Below are 17489 nucleotides of genomic sequence, written 5' to 3' on the forward strand. Positions count from 1 at the left end.
AGGTACTCTGTGTGTGTTTTCAAGCATGCTTCTGAGACTCTTCTGGTATGCTAAGCCTGATCCTAGATACTAAGTACTTCCAATTTGGCAATCTAATCAGTTGCTGGTTTCTGTTTTCTTACCCTAATGTTTCACTGAATTTTGTAAGAAAATGGACAAATAGGTGAGCAATATCAGATAAATTTTAAGTAATATTCTGTTCACTTTTAAAAAAAGGAAAGTTATCCTGTTTTCCTATGTACCTGGCATCTTGTCAGAACAGTGGGAATCTCTTTTCACCTGATGCAGTGTGGAAGGGGAGATGGCTCTGTGTGTGTAAAATAATGATGATATTGCAGAACTTATAATGCTGCCTTATTAGACTAACTTCATTATTTTAATCTAAGTAAAATGAATTTTTGCTGCAAATTTTCCGTCTATTCTATCTGTAACAAAATAGGTAGATGTTTCATAAGTCTATGAGGATGCAGGTTAGGTTCATTTTGCTATACCATCATTTGACATACTAGTGCCATGTACTACTATAATGTAGGATGTAAAGAATGTGTGATGAGAGGCTAGAAATCTAAATCAAGGTTGCAAAACAACAACAACAAAAAAAGGTATCCTGTAGTTCTTTTGTCATATTAAAAATCTGACATATCTAAATTTTGTCCATGTCTCCATTGTCTTCTGAGCATTCCCATGTATATGTGCATATAGGGTAATTATTTTTATTAACAGCTCAAATTATATATTTAGTTGAGATGGAGATCTGGAACATTACTGGAATTCTTTTGCACTTAGGCAATGCAAAGCCTAATGTTTTTACTACATTATAATACATTTACTTTATGATTTTAAGTGGTTTATACTAGGGATTAGCCAAATAAATATGGTGTATGTTTCAGTTTTGGACATTGAGAATAAGTCATAGGCATTTTTGGTCTTGCTAACATATTTATAAAAGCATAAAGAATTTATTTTAACCTAAATATATAAAAATGTATAGTAATTAATTTAATGGTAAAAAATCAACCTGTGATATTGACTGGATGCTCAGAAGAAAGATGGCATTTAAGCATTTTGCTCTGCATGTTGAATCAGGCTGGATATTAAGAAATATTTTTTCACTGAAAGAGAGGAACTATGCATTGGAACATACTCCCCAGGGAAATGGTTGAGTCACCATTTCTGGAAGTGTCCAAAAAACAAGTAGAAGTGGCACTTTACAATATAGTTTAGTGGGCATAGTGGTATTTGCTTCAAGGTTGGGTTTGATGATCTTTGACAATGATTCTATGATTCTATTAAGTTAGATAGTATGGTTAACATGGACTCTAAGAAAGAAGGAAAAGTATGAATAGCCAGCAATTCCAGAGGGTCAGGTCAAGCATAAGCTCAAGCTAACTCCATTCCTATATATAGATAAGCAATGTTCTGGATGATGAGGAAGCTTATTTTAAACTCATTACAAGTTGTTGCATATCAAATTGTATAAGTGGTCGTATCTAAATACCATCTAAATGCTACCATACTCTGATTCTGAAATCCTGAACTGAATGAAAAAAAAAAAAAAAGAAAAAAAAAAAGGAAAAGGTTGAATTGTCTGCCAGTAATTCCCAAGAAAAATTCCCAGAACTTGGTAAGGACACTGGAATTCTGAGTTTCCAGAAGTATTAGAACAAAACTCGATACCAGAAGTTGGGAATTCAACAGTTTGGTGGAGATATGAAAAGTTGTTAGGACTGAAATCCTAAGCAGAACATGAACTGATGGTGTCTCATTCACATACAAATAAGTGAAGTGAACAGTCGTGAACAGTCTGGGTTGTTCCTTCTTACGGACAGTGAGTAATCTAATTGCAAATAGCATGTGCATTTCCATGTTCCATATCTTCTGCAACACATGTTCTGCCTGAAGTCCTAGTTTTGTTTAAGATGTTGGTTTTTAAATAATGGTTAAATATATTGTATTCATTGATGTCATATATTTTTCAAAGACTACCAGGAAAACTTGTCAGCAGTTCACTGGAAAGATAAAAGGCCAAGTGAATTGTTAAAATTAAAATGTCATTTACCAGCTGGAAATACTTAATTGCTTATTAATACTAGAGCAAGAGTTTTGAGGTGTTAATTCCAGGGTTGCACCTGAATAATTTAAAGGCATATTCATGTGGATGTAGCCTGGGAATGTATCCATGTAGTGGAGAGAATAACCTGGTATGCAGTTTGCCATCATTGTGCATTTAGCTCCTGGGGGTTAGACTCCTACTTTTTTATTTCATTGTTCTTCCTGTGGGTGTGCATATATTCCAAAGAAAATTTTAAGATCGTGGTGAATTTTTTTAATGTTTCTTGACAACATGCTGACTTACAGGCTGTTATGGGTAGACTGCTTTTGATACTTAGGTATTTACATTACTTTAAAAACATTCATAGTTTTTCACAGCTTGCGGTGTAAACTCTGTGACTATTTTAATAATTATTAGTCCTTCTTCAGATTTTAACTATACCATGTCAAATTGGGCCCTGTTGTATTGTCTACAGCTCCTCATTCTTGTAACAAACTGCAAAGTTTAAATTGCATAATCAGAGATTTAAGGTAGTTGTTTATAGTGGAAACTCTTCTTTTGCATTTATTTGACAAGAAGTGAAAATGAAGATATCTTATTCTATATATAATTGACCTAATATAAGGAATAGTTTCATGTGGGTGATGGTGCATTTTATCCTCATGCAAAATAGGCAAATATAAAAAGTGTAGGTAATATACCTACTGGAAAAACAGTAATCATAAGCAAATTAAGATATGAGAAATAAAAATGAAGGATGAGGTTTTCCATGTTTCTTGTGAAGTCAATTTAACTTCCAATGTGGACAGTTGTGATTAGACTTCCCTTTGAAATATCCTAGCTTCATGGAAACTGTAGTCAATAACTCCCTTTTAATGGTAAACCCCTCTCTTTTCCAAACCCTTTTCCCTGTACTGTGTGCATATACTTATAGTAAAAGTAAAATTACTTTCTTCTATTTTTGATGATTGGAGACTATCTCGTGTAACAAATATATTTAAAATATATAAATTTTGACATTGTTTCATAATACAAACAAAATATAAATAACTTAGTTTTATTATTTGAATTGCATATGTTTGTTTGTTTGTTTTTTGGGCATATTCTGGTACTGATGTTATATCTCTTAATTATTTACTTAAATAATGAAACACTTTGATCTAAATTCCTGTTTTATCACAATATGATCAGTATTAGGAGAATTTACACTTAGAAATGGGAAAGCTCTGGAGCTATGTGAGGACAGATTTCAAAATGGTGATAGCCTTTCAGACAGATTAGGTAAATCTCTTTCAAAGATATTATTCATACTAAAGTTATGACTGCCTTCAAACAAGGAAATAAGCAATCTGACTTCTTGAGTTGCTTTCAGAGATTTATGTATTTTTTCTTCCTAACTGAAATACTGTAGAAATCCCAAATTTTAGCTATCTTCTTGATCCATAATATCCCACTGGCTTCTCAGAATAAATATGTGAATCATCTAGATAATTTTATGTTTAGAACCATATATCATATTATTTTGTTAATAAGTTCAGTGGTCTTAAACCATAATGTTATTATTATAATGTTTTCTGTTTTATGTTGTGTATCATTCCTTCTCCATCTTATTGTCTCATATCTGTATTTTTCTTTCTGCCATCACCTCAGTCATTATGTTACTTTACCTCGTTCCCGATACACCCAGTCCTCAGATCACCATTACAGGGATGTCAGGTATATGTTTTACTCTGTGTGACTATGAGTGGGTAATGCATGTACTTCTGTGTACCTACATGTCCACTTCTGGTTTTATTTGTCTGTTTATAGTGGTAGAAAACTTAGAAATTGAGTTAGTATCATCATTAGTTTTGTTAACATAGTGTTCACACAAACACAGGTAATTCTTCCTGTGTTTCACTGGAATATTTTCTCACTGCCAATAGTCTATAATTGATGGTCCTCAAAGTTAATGCTTTATTTACATCACTCTGATGTCTTTTAGAGATTATATAAAGAAAATAATTTAAAACAGCAAATACTAATAACTGCTAATACTATGGTTTTAATATGCATAAAATTATATATGAGTGGCTGTATTAAAGATTATGATAAAACTGGAGAGTGATATCTTTCTCAGTCTTGTAGCTCTTGTAGCTGTGAGCCAATATACTTAAATTTTTAGAAGTAGCTTTGCAAAGTTCACCGAAGTTCCAGTCATGTTCTGTTCCAGTGTTTTGTTCTGTTGTTGACATTGCTTGCTTTTCATGTTGTTTTGTCTTCGTTTCATCCTTTTGTTGCTTTTCATTGTGTTCACCCATTCTGTTTTGGCAGCCAGGATCACACAATGTATCCTCTATTTTGTGAAGATGCAATCAGATTACTCCGCTCCCGTACGATGTGCCGTACCTATTCTGAGGGTGCTTACTATGATCTTGAGAGGTATATAATGTGGAGTATGCCATTAGCTCTGCCACACTGACACAGCCATGTTTGATGTACAAACTGAGAATGTGATCTGTGTTTTAAGAGATAAATACATGCAGTGAATATGTTTCCTAATACTCTGGGTATGTATACATCTTAAAACAGACTACCTGGGGCCATGGGTAAATCCCAAAAGGTACCAAATAGCTTTGCAGAAGCCAGTTTTAAAATAGCTTATATGGATATTATATATATCTGTGTCTTTTATAACCCTTATTTTTACTGGAATTTTCAAGAGTGCTTGTAGTATTTATTATTCTCTTTGAAATAACAAGGAAAACCCTATCTACTTTACAAGTACAAGAAAGAGTATCTTCTGAAGTCTTATACTTTGGGTAACTGAAAAATAGAGTGAAAAATAGAAGTGTATGCTTATGTAAGCTTATGTTGTATTTATTTTTATACTGTATATTCTGTGGTTTAGGACTACTTGTACACACTCACAATATCTGTGTGTGATTGCAGAGTATCACAGTTCCTATTTACACATGAAATACATGGAGAGAGAATTTGAGTCCATAACAATTTCTGTGAAATAATTTGCCACTTGAAATACAGTGGCTTTTAAGCTATGCTGCTCAAGTACTGTAATTAAGATATTTTCAGAAATGTTGCAAACTGAAAAAGTTCACATAGTTGTGTGTAAATAGAAATAAGAATATCAAACTGAAAACTGTAATCCAATAAAAAGGAAGTGGTGACTTCAGATCAGATACAATAGCTGATAGAGGTGTTGCTTTACAAGAGGGGCCACATAAAAATTTCCAGTGCAAGAAATAAAGAACTCAATATATAAACTTCATGGCTGCCCTCTGGATATGAGTCTAAGAAGTTCATTAATGCTTGCTCTGGATTCAGATCCTATATTACCATATTTTTAAGTGAATGTGACTTTTGGATGCAGAAACAAAAAAGTATCTGAAAAATCCTTTGAAAGAAGAATTTCTTTTTAAAAATTCTCCAAAGCTGTAGTGTATTAGACATTTTAACATTTACAACTCAGTCAAGCATTCCTATTCCTCATTTTTATTGTAAATATATGAACAATTACTCTTTAAACAATATTTCCTCTTTTATCTTTATACTTTTCCCCAGTTCAATGCTTACTCTATAATACATTATTTTGTGGGTCAAGATGTTATTCCTGTCTTCTTTTTTCCACCTTCTTAATCAATGTCTTTTTGATATCAAGCAACCACATCTCTTCTTTCATCTTGTATTTTACTTTCACTTTATCATGCATATGAAACAACTTTCCTTGCTTTTACCAAAATAGCAAATATTGTTCTGTACACTCCAGCATTCAGGAAAGAATCTCTCCTCTGGGACGGAGATTTTTTTATCTCACATTACTCTGAATCCATCAGTGTCTGTGTCCTGCAGGCAAATAAATGGTATAGATATATTAGTCAAAATTGCTTGCCTTTGTTATTCATGGCTCTTTTTATTGCTTATATTGTAGTCATTCACAGTCACCCCATTAACTCTTGTGGTCTCTTCTAGCATTTTTTTATTTTTTGTTTTTCCTCTCACAGAGTGACTTCTTCGTTCTCTTTCATCTTTTCTCTGCTGAATTTTGTGTCAGTTACTGTTTATCTGATATGACAGACTTCAGTTCATTAGTTCTAGGACACATTTACATTATCAAAACCCTTAATTTCTGAGGTCATTCTTAGGTTAAGGCAGTCATCATTTTGTTTTTCTGATAGCTCCCCCCTTTTGAAGAAGTCCAACTCTTTCCCTCCCAAAAGGAACAGCAGCATTGACAAGATATTTACTCCAGCATATGCCTAAGAAAGGCAATAAGCACCTGTGCATCTTCAGTGACTTCAGAGCCCTTAGGACCTGGGATCTTCCCAAGAACATCCTGCTGCTCAGTGCCACACCCCGAGTTCCCTTGACTCTTCAATGTTACAGTCAGCACGGTAGCTCCAGCTGGGATCAGCTCACCCTGCTGCAGCTACTCACACTGCATGTATACAAGGCATCATGGCTGGACATGTTGAGCTTTACTTACACTTTGATTTATATCCCCCAGTTCAGAATCCTACAGAGTTATATGAGCTAATTCATCATTTGACAGCAACACATTTTAAATTGTCTGACACACAAATGATGACAATGACAAAGTAATCTTTTCAATGTTCTTATTCTTAACCTTGTCCTTGTGTTTAAAAAAATATTAGCAGTTCATTCCAAATAAAATTATGCTCACTGTAAAAACCTCACTGTATGAAATTCTTTCTCCACTTAACAATCTCAGAGCTCAGTTTAATCAACAAAAACAGCACACTGTGCAATTTATTTTTTTCCACTTAGCCTTTGAGTTTAGTGTTGTAGGTCCATAAAAACTGGTTTGTGTCTGTTTTGTGCAGGAGGTGAGGTTTCTTTCAGGCAGCATTTCTGTTGTTTCACTTAAGGAAATTAGATTTTGCTTCCATTTTCTTTCCTTTTGTTTTACCCAGTAGACATTTTCTAACATCCAAATCCTACTTTTGATGAACACACTCTGTTGTTCAACTACTGGTTTTCTGTCAATATAACTTTTTACTTCTATGAAATACGTGTGCATTGATCAAGTGTTCTTAGTAAGTTGTTAATTATTTCTGAATAGAATTTGAAAGCAGAAGTTTAAATTTATATATCTATATATGAAAATATATGTTCAGAGTATACAGCTGTATTGAAGATAAGTGTGCTCTACCTTCATCACATCTTAATAATACAGTAAGGGAATAAATAATGAACAAAGCACCCTCTAAAATGTCTGAAATATCTGTGCTATTTATTCCATATTCAGGAGAACTAGGCAGGAGAGAAGAGTGCCTAATTCATATTATGATGACACAGCCTATACTCCTGAAAGGTATTTTAATTTATATAGTAAAAATAGATAGAGCTGAGTAATAAATTTTTATGAAGTGTAGTCTAAAATTCTAATTGACCTAGACTAATGATATTTAAATTTACAGTGCACTTTATGCCATATTTCTCTAAATACAGAACAACTAATCTCCATAGTTTTAAGTACCTCATTTTCTTTTTAGCTCTCCATTACTTTTACTTCAGATTTTTTAAGCATAATTCTTAACTTGAAAAATTTTTTATTCATTAGATGTGGGAGGAAAACTGAATAGTTCAGAGGAGCTTAGGTACAACTGAAGGTTTTTTCTCAACTTAACTGCACCATAATTTAAATGGCTAACCTCTTCTGTCACTAGAAGTCATTCTAGGGCAATTTAGAGTCCTCAATTTCATTCTTTCAATAACCCGAGCACCATAAGATGGTACTCAGCTTTTAGCATGTTACTGCCCACACTGACTTAAAAAAGGACTAACTAAATGCCTTCAAATTGGTTTTTAGTGTTTGCCATGCTAGGAACCAAAGTAGTATTGTTCTTCCTAAATTTTCTTATGCGTATAATGTATCACAGTGAGCAGAATATCACTAGAATCTGACATGTAATCTGAAAAGTTTTGGAATGTCTCTGGTAGTAGTTATTTGATAACAGCCTTTCATGTTTAAAGAGCTAGGCCAAAAGAGAAGTAAATCTGAAGAAAAGAACAAATCAATGTTCCTCTCCCTCTTTACAATTAGATATTTTATACTTCTCTGTCCATTTTTAAGTCAACGTCTGATTTTTCTCTATGCTATGTGAACAGGTAAAGTAGGGATTTTTTTTCCTAACTAATAGCAAGAAATTTTTTTTTTGTTTGATTGTTATGAATAAATACAGTCATATTTAAGAAAAAATAAAGTGCACTGCAATTTTAAACCCTTATTTATGTATTTATGGTGTCTGTAATAAAGTAGTTTTATCAAAAACTCTTATTTAATATACTCATTAACTGGAGAGACTGGCTTCAGTTTTGAGGATATGGATTATCAGGGAGAGTGTAAAGATGTACCTGTCATTCTCCAGCAGTAGCCTAATTTATATGGGATTAAATCTAAATCAAATCTAAAATTCAATTAGATTAAACTGAAATTACTTTCATCCAGCCATTGATCTGGCTACAAAACATGAAAAAAAAAAAAAAAAGCTGCTCCCCTACCATCCAGTTGGACATAGAATAAACAGGGGCAGCTAATTGACATTCACATATATTGCACCCCATATGGTCTTCCCTCAACATAATATCCAGGAGATGTGGGGTTATTAAGTTTGTAAACATACTGCAAACCCTAAGATTCTGCAGCATGGGGAGTTTGAAGAAAAGGCAGACAAGCAAAAAAATACTTCTGTGATTCCCAGGAACAGATTAATGAAAATTCTTGGATCGGTGTTTTCAAATCATTAAAAAGTTTTTCCTTTAGCCTATGGCTAATATTTTAAGTACGTATAAATGATTTTTTTTTTTTTGGTCCAAATTGATAATATAGTGGTCTCTTGATTATTTCTGATAATCCCTGTCTTCTCACTCACTGTCATGTGGAAATCTTGAATACAGACAACACAGGAGTTCCGTGGCTTTACCTAGCAAGATCCTGAAAGTATAAAACTCCAGAGATTTAGTTGAAACTCCTTAACCAAATGGTGGATTATTTTTATCTAGTTTTAATATGCTGGAGTAGTGGCACATAAGCAGTTTATCCAGATTTCTTAAAACAGCTTTTTTTGTCCCATTATTTCTTTTCCCGATGTTTTTTGTTAAGATAAAATACTTCTATATGTGCTTTATGTTGTCTTCAGCTGGTTTGATGAAGTGATGCTGCAAAGGTTTGGGCAGCCCATATTCAGTACCTGGAAAAACAATACCACTTTAAAATTTAACTAGTTTACATTGTTTGACCATTGAAGTGAATTTTCTTCTGCTTCTTACATACCTGTGAGAAACCAACTACCCTATCAAATAGAAAAAAAAAAAGATTACAACTGGACAGGTCATGTATTTGAAGTTAAAAGCAATATTTTAAACTCTTAATGTATATTATGTTATTTTAGTTACTGTTTTGTCTCCACAATTAATTTTTTATTATTCCACAAGCTCAACAGCCATTGAAAACATGAAGACATTTATGTACAAAAAGATAAGAGATCAATTATTCTTTATGTAACTGAAGTTTATGGCTTAACTGCTGAAAAGACTAGAGGTAAAACATAATAATTGTATAAGGAAAAAAGCCTTATAATTTTTTTGGTGTTTGGTTTTGAAACAGTTGCTTTTCTTCATACCTGAAAGAAAATATGAAATGTACAAAATTATTTGAAAACATTTGGAAATCTTCCCATTTTGTTGAGAAGAGGTCATGTCACATGAATTAGAGTGATAATAGTAATACATCATTTTTTAATAACACTTCTTTATTTTGACTGCATTGTAAAGGTGGTACAATGGTGCAAGTTCATGGGCAGATGATATAGTCAATGGTTCAGCTGAAAAATATGGGTAAGTAAAAAGTGTAGTGTTACAAATAAAACTAAAATGTATTTTGGATCCTTATACTAAATGTTCATTTATAATTGTACCAAATTTATTCCTAATAAATGTATTTTTCTTGATGTCTTTCTTTCTTGACTCAGAACTAAGGCACTTATGTTCTAGTCTTTTTTCCAAAATTAAATTGTTTTATTCAGTTACAAATAGAAAAAGATCATTAATTATGTTTGAACTATTTTTAAAACATGTTCTCACTGTTCAGGGCTGCTTTAATGAAAAGTGGCTTTTTAGTGATAGCTGCCTACATCTGCAGTGTTGGGGAAGGTGTCTTTGAGACCTAATACTTTTTTACTTTTAGAAATAATTCCTATTCTATCTGTCTAACCTATCTTCCATTGTGATTGATGCATAAGCCATGCAAAGTGCTGTGTGCCTTAGAATCTGTAGTTCTTCCCAGTTGTAGCTGGCTTCTGATCAAGAAAGCACACAATTTTCCTTGCTTTTAGTTCGTTGACTTTACTGCTTCCCCCTCATTTTCTTATAGCTCTTTCAAGAATTTTCTTTTTTTTTTTACTTCCTTCCTGTGTGAATGTGAACAGAGAACATGGAGACTGTTAAATAGAAATGTAAAAAATCTGATACAACCCAGAATGAATCCATCAATATTTTAATGTGGGCTTCTCTCTTCTTTAGAGAGGAAGGATTTATGAGAGTCTTTTGGCTAAACATTATTGCAGTTGCAGAGACCAGAGACCAGATATATTCTCTAGCTTTTTGAACCACAGTGCCACTGTTCATTGGCTCTTCATTTTTAAGTGCACAGCAAGGGCCATACTTATTACTTCATCCTGGAAACAGCAGAAACATGCTAAAAATGAACAGCATTTAAAGAGGGTTGGAAAGTACTTGGTGTAACAAAAGCTTTTGCTTTTGACAGTCATATTAAATAGTCTTGGCTTACTTCTCTTACTTTTTATCCTGAATAGATGCTAACATAGGTAAATATCAGGGGTAAATATCTAAAAATAGTTTTTTAGCATGAAAAAGAAACTTATTAGTTACTACTCTCCGTCTCCATTTAAATTTAGCTCCTAAAATGTTTGGCAAAGGAAAAAAAATATAACATCATTTGTTGTGAACCTTTATGATTTTTAAATAAAACATAAGGCATAGAAAACACTTTAATAAAGACTGCTGAAATGGATCAGATTCTATACGGATCAATGGATTTAAAGAATGCCTTTAACAGAAACTGAATGCTATTTTGCTCATTCATAATTTAAGAACTTAAAAGATGATAAAGTCTTACATACCTGCTCCTGCTTGAATGATCAGATTGAAATCCTGGTCTCATCAAGGGACAAAACTCTTGATGTCAGGGAGGTCAGAATTACAGATCTGTTGCCAAAAATTAAGAAGAAGAAAAACATGTATCTGAAGTATATGAACACAATAACTGTGTGGTTACAAGTCTGATTGTGGTAATTTACTTCCATATTATTGGTGTTTAAAAATGTCACTAAAAAAAAAAAACAGCAACTATGTATGTGTGCCATATAATAATAAAGTTATATTTAAGATCTGAGGAAAAAAATCTCACAAAATCCATCAAGATCCAAGTACTTTTCATATTTTGCATTTAGTACTGCACTTTAAAAAGACACATTTAAGTATATGCTTAGTTTTAAGCCTACAAGTACTTAGATTGATTAGTCTATAGTCTAGGTACTCTGCATTTGAATATTCAAGCTCTACTAGGAAATTCTTCTTTTTCATTGCTTCCCTCTCCAAATCCTCTAGCATTGTCTTATATACTACTATACTTAAGTCATGAGACACAGGTTAATTAAAATCCAGGCATGTTCCTGGTTTTGCTCATACATTATGGTATAATATTCGAATTGAGTGGGTGAAATATTGTGTTCCAAAATGGGAAAAACTGTGGAATATATTTATAATATAAAGCTGAAAGTGTAATATTTTTGAATACTTCCAGTACTTTATGGAAGTTTAGATTATTATCTGGAGAGAATCACTGCAGTAGATTCAGTTATAAAACTGAGCTGGGGTGAAGGAGAGGAGAGGATTTCAGCTCTCATCTTTGAGAATTTTGAATTCCCAGCTTTTGAATCCTAATCAGCTTTATCGTGATCCTCAGTGAGTCATCTCATGAACATAGAGATGCATATTCCTCCAGGGTGATTCTTTTATATATGTCAGTTGAGGGTCTGTGTTAAGGATGTTGAAAGTTAGAAGTAGTTGGCAAAATACAAAATACTATATAGGGCAGCTGGCTATATAAGTGAAAAGGTACATTGCAAGTACCAGAAGCAAGGAAGTAAAAACACTCTACAACTTTCTTGCAGATTAAAATTATATGAAATGCACATCATTTCAGTCTTCCAAGGATTTACGTTACTTATTGGTTTTATTGATATTTGATTGTAATAGCTAGTATATACCTCTAACTGCATCCACAGAGTCATATAATAATTTGGTTTGGAAAAAACATTGTCTGCTTCAACTCCCTATGTGAAGCTCGACTTGCTATTCCTCAGCAAATATATCAGTGATGACACATATTTTGAAGAGTACATCTCAACAGGTGTAGATACATATGCTTTCCTTAAGCATTTTTATAATTGTACCATGCCATGTGTTAGCATGGTCAGCTGTGTCAACAGCAGTCATGAAGTACTGCAGTGTCAGGCTCAGACCTGAGCAAGCTGTGAGCCACTGCATTTCTGTGGCTGCAGCAGAACACAGTGAAGCACAATGTGCCTGGGATCACAGCAGAGTTCCCTGCTTTGTTTGCTTAGCTGAGTTAGCAGAATAGTTCAGACTCTGTCATGTTGCAGTTCAGTCATGCCTGTCACTGGTGGTTATCACATATACCACAGGGTAATATGCATGTGACCAGATCATATCAGTGTATGGATGCATGTATATATCTATATCTATATATCTATATATCTATGTATATATATATAAAAACCATATATAAAAACATTATACAATATTACAGCAACCAAAATATCTTCCTTTACCTTTTTTTTAAACCAGAGTACCTAAAAGTTTTACATTCCTGTCTTTTAAAAACTACAGCAGCACATGATTTTATATTAAGTTCCTTCATGAGTGTAGATGAGTGTTCCTTTATGAGTATAGATGAGTTATTTGGTGAGATATCCTGTCACCAGTTTTTCTAGAGATTTGACAGTGTACTGCTCCTTCCCATTTTTCATTGCAATATTTATGACTCAAATTTAAGTTTTTTTGGTACTAGAAATCTCATTTGGTTTTAGACATGCTTATCTATGTTATGCTAACAGAGGATCTTGTGTCTGTGACTAAACAGCAAAGTTCCTATAGCTAGTAGAAGAATAACATGTCCAAGGATCGAAATCCAGCAGCCATCCACAGACACTGACAGGTATTGCCATTGTATATTAGCTGGAGTCTGAAATTATGATACTTAGAAAGTGTGGTGTTGTATTTTTCTTGTTCTGTTCAGTGTTTCTAGATGGAAAAGATGCACTAGGAGCTGAATTGTAGTGTACTGTAATCCTACAACAATTCTATTTTTATTTCTTCAGTTTTTTGTTACAAGAAAAACCTAATGCTAAAATGGTAATTGGCATGATCTCATCATTTGTGCAGAGTAAAAAATTTAACATGGGCTTTTAAATAAATTATTTTCAGTCATTTTGGGGAAAAAAAAAAGTTCTATTTGTTATGTAAGCTGTTACAATTACTTACTATTGGAAAATGTTCATCTCTTATAAAGCTTTCTCTATCCATAAGTTTATATTAATGACTGTAATAGTTTGTTGAAAATTATTTTAATTTGTTAAGAATAGTAACAAATCTGAAAAATTAAAAATCAGAAAGTATTATTTACTGCACTGGGAACAGAGTTCACATTTGAAATTTGCAGTATATATATGTATAAGTGAAGATAAATCAATATATAAAATAAAATTTGGTAGCACCTTTGGTTAGGTACTACAGCAACCAGAGTTTACAGTGTACCTAAATGATATCAGATTCTAGTTCCAATACTTGATGGGTTTGGAACAAGAAGTTAGACTGTGAATACTCACAGAGCTTTCTGTGTAGTGACTTACAGTGAGCTCAAACTGTCTCATAGTGGTTGGCTTGCTTGGTTTAGAAGCGAACACTGCTGTACCTTTTTCTCAGAGCAAGGGAGAGCTATGCTTGCAAGTCTTGCAGACTTTGGCATGGAAATTAGCCATCTACCATGCCTGTCTTCCCTAGCAAAAGTAGAAGGGTGCTACAATAGTCAGTACTAGATGGAGGAGGTCATTATTTGACATTTCATTTACTGTATTTTCATAATGAAAGTCTGTTAGCAAAGGTAAACAGTGCTAGTGTACATTAAAATATTATATGGATGTTGAATAGTTTAACTAAGACTACCGTATTTCCCTCTTTAAAAATCAGTAATTCATATGATACAATTTGTAATGAGAAGAAAGTTTCATCTAGGTAATTTGTAAACATAAGTCTTTAAGAATGATATCTGAAAAGTTAGAAATTTCAATTTTTAATTTAACTTCCTCCCATAACTATGGCTGGATTTTGATATCCATGCATAATTGTTTACAGTGATAAGGAAGGAGTTTCACTGCACAAGCATATGATAGATATGAATGATAATTTTCCTATAAAAGGGACAGTTGCTCAAGACTGGGATCATGTAGTATGTGTGTTTACTGTTAAAAGGATAAAAGAATAGGTAAGGATGAAGACCAGAGAGCAAAACTTTTGAATTGCTCTTTATATGTGTATGATGTAAAACCACAACGTGAAGCTTTCAAGAGGAAGACTGTCCCCTTGAAATAGCCCTCCATTTGCTGTAGTGGTTATTGAGAGGATTGCAGCCTGTAGCCTGGAACCTGAGGGTGACAATCAGTTTGATCTCAGGACTCAACTTAGTCTTCAAATCCTTCAGTCTACAGAACAGCATTGTCACAGCTTCAGAGGTTTACTGCCGAAATCCACCCTCTCCTTCACTCCAGGGAACTCCCAGTTGGTTTTGCACTTGAAGGAAATGCCCACTGGAGATTGTAACAAACTGTATACTAGCTACTGAGTGTGACATTTTTGAGGCCTTTATCTGTTTAGCTACAGTTGCTCCATGATGTTCTGCAGAACACAAAACCTGCCCGCTAAGCCATTGCTATTGATCCCAATGGTAAAAATGCCTCCTTCCTTACAATCAGGCAATAGGCCAGACCCCTAATAGCCTAAAAACTACTTTTTATACCTATAGAGCTAAAGAGAATGAGGCCTTAAGAGTAACAAATGGGAGCCTTAACTTCTCATGAAGTCTTTATGAGAAGCATGTGGTTGCCATTCACCTGTTCCTCTGTGTGTCCTACTGGCTGTTGGAAGGAGAGAGGAATGGAGTATGGAGTGATACCCTTACTGTATTGCCCAGTCCCTGCTGCTCCAGGGTAGAGGGTGCTGCAGCTCTGATCACTGACAGCAGAAATGCTGACACCCAAAAAAGTCTCTGTGGGCTCATTAATATTCTTAAATATGTGGATAAGCAAGATAAGGGCGGGTTTTTCAAGACCTGGATATAATTATTCTTTGTAATTTTGTTGAAATATTTTTTCTTGTAATTTATTCCCATAGTTAAAGAATGTATTCAATGGTCATTTCTTACCATGATGCAGATGGGTGACATTTTTCTCACCTTCCATAACACTGAAACCTTTCTTAAACAGTTACTTAAACTAAACAACATTCCTATCAAAGCTAAGGTTGTGTTTCTCTGTCTGTCAACAATGTAAAAGAAGCGAGACAGTGGATGTTTTTGCTGATGAAGCTTCCTATTCAGAAACAGAACTGATAGAAGAAGAAGTGAGGTAATCTTGTTGTGGTTTCGTGCCAGGCTCATTGTGATTTTTCTACAATCTTTAGTGCCTCAGCTTATAATTACCATTTATGTGTTTCACTGTGGTGTGTTTGCTTGTTAGGAGCTTATAGATGTAGGTTCATAATGTATGGTATTATTCTGAATCTGTCTGTGCCAAGTCCTTCGTATGCTCTAGGAGTGCAATTAGGACCTCATGGAAGGCCTGAAAAGCCTGTTTTTAATGAATGTTTTGTAAACGTGTTTGGCAAAGTCAGCCACTATATTCTTTTTCGATGCTTTTAGAAATAAAATGCTGTTATTAACATAAAAGTCTTCACAATAAGGCTGTGGTATGTCTCTCTCCTTTTTGATACTAATTAAAATTTGACTTCTTGTTACACCTAATCACCATCAAGCCACTCATTGTATTAACTGACTTCATTGTAAAATGCATGACTTCGCTCAAGGAAAAGTCCTGAAGGGTACACATTCCCCATTTGTATTCTGTATCTGTTCAGTTACTCAAGGAGAGCTGGGAGAAGTGTGGTTTTAATAAATAGCTCCATTAGGGTATGGATTTTACTTTTTAAATTGCCTTGGTTTAATATATTTGAGGATATTGCTAACAAATACTACACCTTGAAAACACACCAATTGCATTGGGAAAAAAGGTGGGGCTTGATTAATTTCTGAAAGTAATGGCCTGATTAATTGCCTAAAATAGTAGAAGATATCACTGCTTGATTAAGAAATTCTATTTTACTCGGTCTAATTTCTTCCCATTACATCTCTAACAATAACTTTTTCCACTGCTGTTTTGGTACAGTTCCATGGGTTGTGGGTTAAAAGAATTTTTGAATTACAAACTAATTTTTTTCTTGTTGTTGGAACCTTTGTAAGTACTAATGATGTAGATTTTCATCTGGTTACAGTCTCAGCACCACATATGAATCTATCACTTACTGACTAGCCTATATATAACAGACATTCCCAAGTCTAATAATAGTTAACAGTGCTACATGGTAATTATAACATCTAGATTGTGGACTTCCCTGCAAACAAAAGTGCTACCTCTAGAGAGAATGCAATCTGTAAGAAATCTGTAAAAATCTATTCATATGAGAAAAAATGCACAATTAAACTGCACTATTAATGACTTCTTAGCTTTATTGAGACTTAATATTATGTCAGCTACTCTTTTATTCCCAGGTTGATACATTAATTGAAAAAATAACAATATTTTGACCCAGAAATTGTCAGGAAACAGACTATTGCATGGATAGTCATTACTGAGACATTGGAAACATTTCAGCCCATTTATCAAGAGTATGGAGCAAGTCAAATCATATGTGTAAAAAAACTATATGTTATCAAGAAGTTATCTCAGAAAATTTATTCCCCCTAAAAATGTATATAATAAAATGATTTGCTCCAAACCAGTATCATGCAGCATATTTTATAACTAATAGAAAAGTCAAAGTTCAACTGAGCTGCTTTTTGACTAACATTACAGGAATTGTGAAGCAGCAGATAGACAGCCATATCAAAGATCCAGATCAACAGAGCAACGTCCTGTGCTAGAGCGGACCAACTCCCGCTCCCGATCCACAGAGCGTCCTGACTCAAACCTCATCAGGTCGATGCCTTCATTAATGACTGGAAGATCTGCCCCTCCTTCACCTGCCTTACCGAGGTGAAACA

General features: G+C 33.8%; 1 protein-coding gene across 38 annotated transcripts in view; it reads left to right on the forward strand.

The window, feature by feature from the left end:
- The window catches only part of RIMS2 (regulating synaptic membrane exocytosis 2), a 447198-nt gene that overhangs the window by 293189 nt on the left and 136520 nt on the right, over positions 1 to 17489 (forward strand). For 16 of the 38 annotated variants that reach the window (XM_053972036.1, XM_053972112.1, XM_053972012.1 and 13 more), the window contains one exon: positions 17302 to 17481. The exons of 7 other annotated variants lie outside the window; for them this stretch is intronic. In XM_053972036.1, the coding sequence (XP_053828011.1) occupies positions 17302 to 17481 (180 nt within the window). Of the gene's footprint in view, positions 1 to 3703; positions 3770 to 4366; positions 4475 to 7319; positions 7386 to 9847; positions 9911 to 13259; positions 13335 to 15726; positions 15799 to 17301; positions 17482 to 17489 lie in introns of all 38 variants that reach the window. 15 more of the 38 variants (XM_053972055.1, XM_053972121.1, XM_053972103.1 and 12 more) reach the window with 4 other exon arrangements.

The sequence above is a fragment of the Vidua macroura genome, chromosome 1 (assembly GCF_024509145.1).
Source record: "Vidua macroura isolate BioBank_ID:100142 chromosome 1, ASM2450914v1, whole genome shotgun sequence".
NCBI lineage: Eukaryota > Metazoa > Chordata > Aves > Passeriformes > Viduidae > Vidua > Vidua macroura.